Raw genomic sequence first — 11,172 nt, forward strand, 5'->3', positions numbered from 1 at the left:
CCTCACGAACCTCATCTGCTGACACGGAGAAAGACGACGAGGACGACAGTTGACCAGCTGCGGATACCGTAGCGCTCAGGGAAGGGAGGGGGTGAGCAGATTTTGTAAATTTCAGCCTCTCCTCTAGATGGCACTATAAACTACTTACTTCACCTTTAAGCAAGTTGTAAACATCGACATGTTTATGCTCTATGATTTTTTTTTTTTAGATAAGATTACCGTTTGTCTCTTTGTAAATAAGTCTGGATTAAGGCCAGCAGAAATGTGTTGAATTGTTGTTCCAGAGTGGTACGATGTAAATAACGGTGGCCTATTGTAAATGATGTATGGAAAGAGGGATGGGCAGAAAACTCATGAAAGAAATGGTAGCAGCACTTGGTTGTCTTTTGTTTTTGTAAATCTATTTAGCAGGGGTAAGTGTTGAGGTTATTATAATAAAATAAAAATAAAGTGTTGAGCCCATTGATATGGTGTTTGTAATTGTGACTGATGTAATAACTGTAATAATGATAAACAGCCTACTCTCACGAACTGAGCAGTGTCAAGTATTGGGCAAACTACAGTACATTGTGGATCTGTTGCTTCACTTTGGATGCATTATGTTCAACAGAAGTTGAGAGAAACGTTCCAACTTTCCAAAGCAGCGGGGGAAGCGCCGTCAGACAATCTCATCACGTTATGTTCCAGCACAGGCTCAAACACGACAAAGCTTAACAAACCTCTAGGACAAGAACATTATGTCACTATCACAGAGCTTAATCAGTTCAATCGAGCAAAGACCGTAGTCTGACTATGCAATCGGACAACTTGCCGAGTGGTGGTGCCCTATCAAAAAAACGTCAAACAGCGAGACGGACGTTTATCTCCCATGGCGCGCGTTATTCGGCTTGTTCAGCTTTTTTTTGTTTGTTTTTTGTTTCACACGGACCGTTTTAGCAGACGCACACTGCACATCTGGATTTCAGCTGGCGCTGTGCGGAGACGGAGAGTGAAACAGCCTGTAAAAGGCAGAAAATGTCCAAAGTGTGGGACCATTTCACGCTTAAACAAGAAGCCAACAAGGTGCAGTGTAACCGTAAGCTACAACTAGCGTACCACAACAGCACGTCCTCAATGATTCAGCGTCTTGAGCCCAAAGCATCCAGTTGCTATCGCTGGCACACGCTAACGTGAACATTGATGTTAGCTGATTAAATGGAGCTTACCTGCGCTGCAGCTATCGAATATTTTCGTAATCGAGCATTCTACCGATTATTCCTCGATTCAAGTAGAATTCTCGATAGCTGCAGCCAATGGATGTATTATATGAACTGGATAGAGCACCGCCCCTTCGCTTCCGTTCATTCCTATAAAGCTGCTCACCCAGCGCATATGCCAAAAAAGTTATTTTACTTCCGCGTTTATTTCTGGGTTATGGGGCCCATAGAGCATGCGCAGTAGTGTCACTACCATATAAAGATCTATAAAAGCCCATGTCCATGTCTCGAGGTGTCCTGTGGACACTTTTACAGACGTCTCTTTTACTATTGCGGTCAATGGGAAAATTACTTTTTGGGATTTTGGGCTTTTATGGGGTTTTCTGTTGCAGTACCCACAGTGGCCACCATGTAAAAATTGTCTTCAAGGCAGAGGGGACGGTGCTCTATCCAATTCATATTATACATCCATGCTGCAGCCCTACACTGAACAGACTTTCCTGGGATCCCGCCTACTACTGCTTTAAGACCTGTGAAGCAAATTGCAACTATACAGAGACAATCTGATTTGAATTCACGCCATCATTAGCACGGTTATTCCCTCGCCCTGCATATGACTCATGTAACGATACCACCGGCTCTGCAACACAAGCAAAACTTCATCAATGTGTCAGCAGAAGCTGCAAAACTTGTTTTTTTTGTTTATCAGAATACAGAGCTGCCAGATTCAATAAAGTTGCAGCGCACATACCCAACACACATCACACCGTGCTTCTCCATTTGTGGCGCTTTTCCTGTCACATACCATGCACACCCATTCACAGGAGTTTAATTGCCAGTATCAAACAGGTAAGAGGACAACACATGTTAAACTACTCATCCCCGGCATAAACACATGCAGTAGGTTATCAAATGTCCAGAATGAGCCGAACATTTTGATATTATGAATAGTAAAAAAAATTAGCTGGAAAGAATAAGATAAAAAAAAAAAAATAAAAAAAAAAGAAGCCGACTCAGCATTCCCAATAAAATCATAAAGAATTCAGGAAAACAATAGTTGAACAATGCAAGCTAATGAGGAAAATGGTAACCTGCCCCATTATTAGGGTTAGCCTAACCTTATAACTTATTATGTGAATTGTTTCATGTCAGATCAGATGATTCATCCGATTACTATGTTGAATTAAAAATAAACACATAAGCTCTTCTTCCCTGGAACAAGATTTGTGAACAGAGTTGGGGGGGGAAAATGCACTATTCAAATCGCACAATGAAATGAATGCCATCGTAATGTCGTCAGGTGTCTTCGAGCCTAGTGTGAGTTTTTGTGCACGTCTGTCACGCACACACAATCTGGGCCCAACGTTTTCAGTTTGACGACAAAATTGTTGTCGCGAAGACGTTTGAACAGCAGTTATCCACTGTGTAAATAGGGCACGATGATAATTACAGTCAGCCACGAGCAGCTTGTCAAGCGTGTTTTATGTTTGTGTTTTTTATTTGTTTGTTCTTGCATGTGTGCAAGATTTTTTATTTTGAGTATTCATGTGGGTACATATGCACAGGTCTGAGAAAACATGTAAAGTAGTCTGTATATACTACAACTGATGTTTACTCGTGTTACGTCATATTACTTCCATCAAAACATGGGACTATGAGAGTTGGCGAAGATTATTTGTCATGTGGTTTTTCATTTTTCTCACTTCCTCACTGTGAAACTACTGTAATTACAAGATTATCACAATCAGTAATACTCTTTATTAATACATGGATATCTTTTTAAAACTAACCGGTTTCAACTTGAAGGTATCCTTCTTGGAATACTTATGAAAAAGAGTCAAAGAAGTGAGAAAACCCCAAAAAATGAAAACAGCAAAGGAAGAAAATTATACAAATTAGTAAATAATATGATGTAAATAATGTAGAAAGTAATATTTTTCTTCATTATTTATTTCTTCTATCTTTCTTTGTCAATAATTTTACTCAGTAGATAGAGTTACGGGTGTTTTGGGCCAATGCAGAAACAAACAAAGTCAATGTAATGAAATTTGTGTCAAACTGTCTAGTTTTATTGTCTAATGTTTTATATGTAATGTAATGTAATTAAATGTAATACCCGATACCCTTAGGTACTAATTTTAAAAATATATTTGAAACTAAATATGCAAAGAACAGTTACATCGTAGTTAATGTTATGGCTGACTGGAAATGTGTACAATAAGCAGAATGCACTTGTTCTTCAAAATGATGATGCATCATGCCCTCTGCTGGTTTATTTGGGTACTTGAAGCATGGTGTTTCCCAATACAACCTCATCTCCCCAATGTACTGAATGTCTAGAAGAAGAAAAAGTCATCCTTCTCTTCTAAAGGTCCACTAATATCTTGGATTTATTGTTTTAATTATTTGTCTTATTGGGCTAAACGTTGACATGTATTTGTAAATCCAACCGCTCTCCTGTGCACCAAAGTCCATAGAGAAAATCCGCAATTTTAGATCACAGCACACAGGATTAGTTAATCCATTGCTGTCTCCATCATACCAATCAAATGTGTTTTCTTTTGTATTAAGTGTTTGAAATCACTTGTTTAAATGTATCTCTGTGACACAAAGTCATCACAAAAGGCAGCAGTAAACCAGCAGCTCCTGTGTCCCCGTGAGCTAAAAATGCTGGTTTTCTCTATGGACTTTGGTGCAGATAAAAGCAATATCACAGGTTAGGCAGGAGTACAGGATGACATTTTATGAGGCAAGTATTTGGTTAAGTGGCTAAAACAACTGTGTTTCTGGGTCTCAGGTTTCATGACCTATCTCTTCTTAGCAACAAGTGTCAGATTATTAATAAAAGACACTACATTTTGTCTTGCTTAACTATTTATTAAGCAATAAATAAATTTAAATGCATTCTATAGAAAATATTACAGATGAAATTTTACAACTATGTGGTTAATTTTCCTTCCCTATTACCTTGTGCTTGATGGTATCCATCATACAACTCTCTGAGATGAAGGATGAGCTCCTCTGTGTTGTGTCCAGTTAGAGCTGACACGGGGATGACCCGCTCCGTGACACGGCTCCTCAGAGTCTCTAGCTTCTCGTGGGCATCGGGCAAGTCCATTTTGTTGGCTACGACGGCCTTGGGTCGCTGGGACAGTTCCGGCTCGTACTGGTCCAGTTCGTAACGCAGGTTCTCCAGCTGAGTCCAGGGCTCTGGAGTCGACAGGTCCAGAACAAAGAGGAGGAAACGGCAGCGCTCTATGTGTCGCAGGAAAGAGATGCCCAAGCCTCGGTTTAGATGAGCTCCTTGAATGATGCCAGGGATATCAGCAACTACACAGAGAAAGTAGGAATAAAACAACCAACTTGAACTTGATTTGATAAGATAAGAGAACTTCCTACTTCAGTAGTTTTTTTCTTTTCCCTGCCCTTGCTTTCTATGCTAGGTTTTGTTTTATTCATCTCCTGCTCCTGCTAAGTCTCATTGTGTGACTGACCGGAAAAAGACGCGCATGACGTCATGTTTACGTGCCGCGACACCGGAGTCCAGGCACTAGTGATGTCACAGATGCGTCGAGGCTTCGAAGCGTGTGTCGAGTAATGAAGGGGGTGTTTCCGTGAAGCGCGTATCGAGGCTTGCTTCATTTAGGGGAGGAGCCAAAAATTATGACTGATTTTTGTTTCCTAAAGCACACCCTCCCCCAATCCCAGATATGTCTACTGAATCAGCTGAACACAGTGTTGTCTACCATTTCACCATTAGATGTCACTGAAATGAACCTTTGAATGAATGAACCCATTTTCAGTATATCAGTATGTGTGCCTCTGTTTTTAAAGTTTAGCACAGACTCATTTTAACAATCCGTGGGGTCCCGTAAACATGACGTCACACGCGCATTTTTCTGGTCAGTCGTCATGGAAACGCGTTGTGCGTGAACGTTGACGTGATTAACCCATGTTAACGCATTAACGCGCCCAGCACTAATTATTTTCGTAATCGATTACTCTGTGGATTATTTTCTTGATTAATCGATGAATCGGCTGGGCCAGAAAATGTCCGAAAACGTTGATCAGCGTTTGTCAAACCTGGAAATGACGATGTTCTCTTATGTCTTGTTGTGTCCACAAACCAAAATGATTCAGTTTTAATGATTTCTTTGTTATGTGGAGCAAAGAAACGAAGAAAGTATTCATATTTAAGAAGCTAAAACAAACAAAAATCTTGTTTTAATCATGAAAAAAAGCTTCAAAACGATTATTGATTGTCAAAAGAGTTGACAAATAATTTAGTAATCGATTAATTGTTTCAGCTCGAGTGTATGTCCTGTCTGTGTGCGAATTGTGTATGAAAAATTAGTAAAAGCGGAACATACATGTTATTTTTAACTCATAAAAGCTCCAAAACAAGATACTAATGAATCTTACTATGTTTTAAAATAATAAAGAGTAAAGGGAAAATCAAGTGTAATAAAATATAAAATAATAAATGATATGTTAACAAATACCAGGTACCTGCAACTTGCTCGTGATCCCTGTAATTGACAATTCCGACATGTGGGTTGAGTGTTGTGAAAGGATAAGCGGCCACTGCCGGTCTGGCATTGGAGATGGCTCTCAACAAAGAGGATTTCCCAGCATTAGGAAACCCCACCTGATGAGATATTATAAATTTAAAATGAAAACCTTAAATCAATTGAGCTTTGTTTTTTTTTGCAAATTACAGAGCATTTTTCTCACCAGTCCAGCATGTGCCATGGTGCGTAGCTCCAAGTGAAGCACCCTCTCCTCGCCTGGGACTCCTGCAGTTGCGGTCAACGGGGCGCGGTTCTCGTTGGACAAAAAAAATCGATTCCCCTTCCCTCCGCCTCCTCCAAATGCAGCTAAAAAATCTTGCCCGTGTTTAGAAAGGTCCACTACAGTTTTGCCCTGCTCCTTCACCACAGTACCTACCGGTACCTTTTAAAATATCACACGGGTAAAGTTAGACAGGAGGCTGACCAAGCACTGTAGAAATCAATTTATGAATGTCAAATGCACGGACTCACAAAAACGTAGGTAGAGCTGCCGTTCCGACCGTAACAGTTCTTGTTGCCACCCGGTTCCCCATTCTCTCCCTTGTAAATCGGAACTACTTGTGCCAATGACTTGACATATCGATCAGCTAAAATCCACACAAACCATAAATACATTTATGGGAATGTGTATTGAATATGGTGCATGAATTTCAATGTAACTCATGAACAGTGTGTAAAGACATTTTTTGAAAAAAGTGTAGTATACACATGGCATATAGACTTTTGTTTACACAGATGAAGACCAAACTAACCTTTAATAATGACGCTTCCTCCATCACCCCCATTCCCTCCATCCGGTCCCCCCCACTCTTTCCGGGGTTCGCTGTGAAAGCAGCAGGAACCTTTACCACCTGACCCAGCCACGAGCTTCACACGGCGATGGTCTACAAAGTGACGAGTCTGTGGGACACACGTCAAAAAAGTAATTAGACCAGGGTTGAAACAAACCATTATTTTCATCATTTAATTTGTAAAACGTCAGACAATGTTGGAAAAATATGGATCTGTGTTTTCCATACTTCAAATGATGATGTTCTTTAAGGTCTATGTTTTGTCTACGAACCAAAATGAAACCGTTTTGATGATTTATTGTGTTTATGTGGAGCTAAGAAACCACAAAATATTCACATGGAATATGCTGAAAACTCAAAAGGTTTGCTTTAAAAAAAAATAATAAAAAAAATTCACATTACATCAAAATTGAACTAAATAAAATTGTGTGCTTTTTGGGGAGGATTGTGAAAATTTAATCACTGACACTGATAATCAAAATCAAATCAAATCAAATAGGGATGCACAATATTATTGGCACGATATCAGTACATAAAAATGTATTATTAGATATCAGCACATCCTGACTACAACAGCAGGTTACAGTAAATACTAGGCTGCTTGAATTCTATGCTGGCGCCCTCAACAACTATTATTTGTTTTGTGTATTTATTTTGCTCAATAAAGAAAATGTACATCGACATCTGCTGCGACATGATTATGTAAATTATTGTGTGAATTTCACTAAAGAGACTAAATTAACTCTGCAATTGGACACAGGGAGAAAGCGTGTATACACTGTATGTCTGTATGGCTTATTGGCCCAAGCTACATCTGATATCGACAAAAAGGTCCAATATCGTGCATTTCAAATATCAAATTGTAAAATCAGTGAAGATGCCCAGTCCTACAAAATAATTCAAAGGAAAATAGAATGTTTGACTTTTCTGTTACACTCGATTTCTACTGCTTACTGCTAATTCTCAGCATTATCCTAATCTGGGTAATGAAACAAAAAATTAAGTTAACATGACAGTGTCTTTATTGAAATATGACTGATGATGTAAACACAGTTACTAACACATTTTGGTATTTGGCAGATACTAATAATATTTATAATTATGGGACCCTTTTAAAACACTCAAGGTCACTTTACAGTACATGGTTAAACGAGCAGCGAAAATAAAATAAAAAAAATACAAGCAGTAAAAATACAACAGTTGTGCTTTAGGACAAACCAATGTTGCTTTGATAATGGGGACAAAACAAAATCAGTGGACTCTCCCAAACATAAATCTGAATATGGTACAATAACTCAATGATGTCATTCGGTTCTTTGGTTATTTTGTTCTTTAATACTAATTCACAAATGTATATACTCTGGTTTAGTGTGGTAACATTAAAAAAATAAAAATAAAAAGCTCAGTACGTACCAGTTTCTTCTCGGACATCTCACTCTTCTGGTTTCCTCGGACTTTAGCGCACAATGTACATGAGGTGCACACTTTTCTAACACCAGCGGTGTTTTTCAGTGGACAACTACGAAACAACAACAAGCTCAGTCCGTTTCCTCTAAACGTCTGTCCTAAAGTGGATCCTGACAATATTTCCGGAGAAAGCAAACGAGGGAGTTTAACCCTCGACCAAGTCGCCAACATTACTGTGAAGTCGCTTGTTAGCTAGCTAACATTTGAGTAACGGTGTCGCCTGAATTCCTTTTTCTCCTCCGCTCACATCAATAGTGACGAGTCAAACACGGTTCTCTTATGAGAAAACACTAAAAATGTTGTTGTTAGGTCAGTTTGGACATTCATTTCTTGAAAAGAAAAGTCCAATAACTCACTGCAGGGCAGGCACGTTTGACATTTACATGTAGTCCTCACGTCTACGGAATCCGGGAAGGGAACATTCTTCTTCTCATGCATTTCCGGCAGGCTGTACGCCGTGAAGCACAATGCTACCCCCCGCAGGTAAAATCTAGTATTACTATACTGATTCTGCTTTGGAATGGAGATATTTAATCTCATAAAAAATAGTGAAATTAAATATAATCAACAAATAGTTTTTATGAACCCAGTTATATTCCCTAAAAATATTTTTGACTCATTTGAATGACAGGAAGCCTTTTGTGCTGAAGAGAGGCAGCAAAAAAAAAAAAAATCTAAATATGGTTGGCCTTTAAAAGAAAACAATGATAAAACAAAAGGTCAGGCATCTTCGTTTTTCATAGAAATTATCTTTTGGGCATTTTGATTGTAACATTAATGACGGCAAAGGTGCTCAAAATATCAAAGCAATAAAAGAGAGGTTGATAGTTAACATCTAATCAAGGATTTTTGACATTTTAGAATCATATATTTTCAAAATAGATGTCTATTTGGCTTTGTAACGGTATATTAATAATGCAGATATAGCCTGTGAAGATAATATTCAGGCTCTGCATCCTACTCATATTTCATATTTTGTGACCAAAAATGAAAATGTTGCAGTATATAACAAATGCATAATATTATCAGTTGTTGTTGTTGTTGTTGTTGTTATCACCTTTCGGAGGCAAAATAAAAAGGTTAAATAGAAGGAAATTGTGGATTTTAGCATTAAAGAACTGACATGGTAAGTGTGCTGATTAATATGTTACGATGTTATTTGACTTTCTGTAAATACATAGACAAATGCAGACATGCAAAAGGTGGATGTCAGGTTTATTTTTTATATAACAAACAGTAACAAAATACAAGCAGAAAAGATCGGGCAATGCAGTCTTACAATAGAGAAGTACAGTAGAGAACATTCATATTTGGATTAAACACACCAAACTTTATACTTTCTCCCACTCACTGCATCTCTTTCGCTCTCTCTCCAGCATTCATGCAAAACACACAAACAAAGCATACAATCCACATCAGCGATCACACACTACAGAGAACTGGAATAGACTTGCCGTATATGTTTCAGGCCACAGTAAAAAAAAATAAAAATAAAAATAAATGAAAACACTGACACAGATTCATTGTAGTATAGAGAAGCCCATGATTGTCACTGTTGAGTGGGACATATAGTTATTTAGCTGTTTGACAGCCAGATATCTCTCATTTGTCTTTAACCCTGGAAAAAAGACTGCAACTATTAAGTGTTAGTGAACTCTCTGAGGTACGTTGAGTTACGACAGGATATACTGCAAAGCTGAACCCTCACAGTCACACTGATAAACCACGAAAGTGAATGAAGATGTGTCTGACCTATTACAGATAAAAAATAATCAAATCAAGCCACACATTATAGGTCGAAGGGTAAGTCGGTAGGTAGTTAGGTAGGTCAAAGGGTAGGTAGGTAGGTAGGTAGGTAGGTCGAAGGGTACCTAAGTAGAAGGGAAAGTAGGAGGGTACTTATGTAGAAGGGTAGGTAGGTGGGTACTTAGGTCGAAGGGTAGATCGGTAGATCGGTAGGTAGGCAGGTGGATATTTAGGTGGAAGGGTAGTTAGGCAGGAGGGTACTTAGGTCAAAGGGTAGGTAGGAGGGTAGGTAGATGGGTACTAAGGTCGAACAGTAGGTAGTTGGATAGGTAAGCGATAGGTAGGTCGATTGGTAGGTAGGTGGGTACTTAGGTCGAAGGGTAGGTAGGTAGGTAGTTCGAAGGGTAGGTAGGCAGGAGGGTATTTAGGTCTAAGGGTAGATAGGTAGATCGGTATGTAGGTAGGCAGGAGGGTACTTACGTTGGAGGGTAGGTAGGAGGGTACTTAGGGTAAAGGGTAAGTAGGAGGGTACTTAGGTCGATGGGTAGGTAGGTCGGTAGGTAGGTAGGCAGGAGGGTACTTACGTTGAAGGGTAGGTAGAAGGGTACTTAGGTCAAAGGGTAAGTAGGAGGGTACTTAGGTCGATGGGTAGGTAGGTATGTAGGTAGGTAGGTCGAGAGGTAGGTAGATTGGTACTGAGGTCGAAGGGTGGGTAGGAGGCTACTTAGATTGATGGGTAGGTAGGTAGGTAGGTCGAAGGGTAGGTAGGCAGGAGGGTATTTAGGTCGAAGGGTAGGTAGGAGGGTACTTAGTTCAAAGGTAAGTAGGTCGGTAGGTAGGTACAGATCCATGTGTAAAACAAGTGTGCAATAACTAACCTTCACCAATTTGTCACTATTTCCTTCATCTAATTCAGACACAGATAGTTAAAGTTTTCATTGGCAATAATCTCAATTACAATAATCTGTTCATGGGTCTCATAAATAGGTAAAATAAACGTTTTGAGTAAATGTCAGTTGAATTCCACAACATAACATTAAAAAAAACACAAGACAACCACAGTCGCTATGCTCGTTATATGTCGAGAAGGTACGAAAGGAAAGATTTCATACAAGTTCATAAGAACCAAGTGTAAGAGTGTATTGCACTTATTGAGGGAGAGGTGTGGGACGTGTAACTACTTTTCCTGTGTTGCTTTGGCTTTTTGAGGATCATTTGTTTAAAAAAGAAATAAATAAATAAAAAAATAAAAACTATTGCACAAGACATAAATATCAAACGTTACATATACTGTTACTGCAAAATAAAGTGCAAACAAAGGTACAATGTCTCCTTATGCAAAAACCCTGACTGAGTGGCATCAGAGTAGTGCAACACTTCTGCTGGACAATGATGTACACG

The 11,172-nt window shown here is 39.0% G+C and overlaps 1 protein-coding gene across 1 annotated transcript; it reads right to left on the minus strand.

Annotated features, from left to right (window-relative positions):
- Window positions 1-3,924: 3,924 nt before the first annotated feature.
- Window positions 3,925-8,413, minus strand: mtg2 (mitochondrial ribosome-associated GTPase 2). Its single transcript, XM_083895242.1, has 6 exons — window positions 7,972-8,413; window positions 6,520-6,667; window positions 6,239-6,354; window positions 5,931-6,149; window positions 5,706-5,844; window positions 3,925-4,526 (listed from the first exon to the last, which is right to left on the minus strand). Exons 1-6 carry the CDS (start codon window positions 8,194-8,196, stop codon window positions 4,135-4,137), a joined length of 1,239 nt encoding a protein of 412 aa, XP_083751368.1. The 5' UTR covers window positions 8,197-8,413; the 3' UTR covers window positions 3,925-4,134.
- Between the last annotated feature and the right edge of the window lie 2,759 nt (window positions 8,414-11,172).

Source organism: Microchirus variegatus, assembly GCF_963457635.1.
Source record: "Microchirus variegatus genome assembly, chromosome: 9".
Lineage (NCBI taxonomy): Eukaryota > Metazoa > Chordata > Actinopteri > Pleuronectiformes > Soleidae > Microchirus > Microchirus variegatus.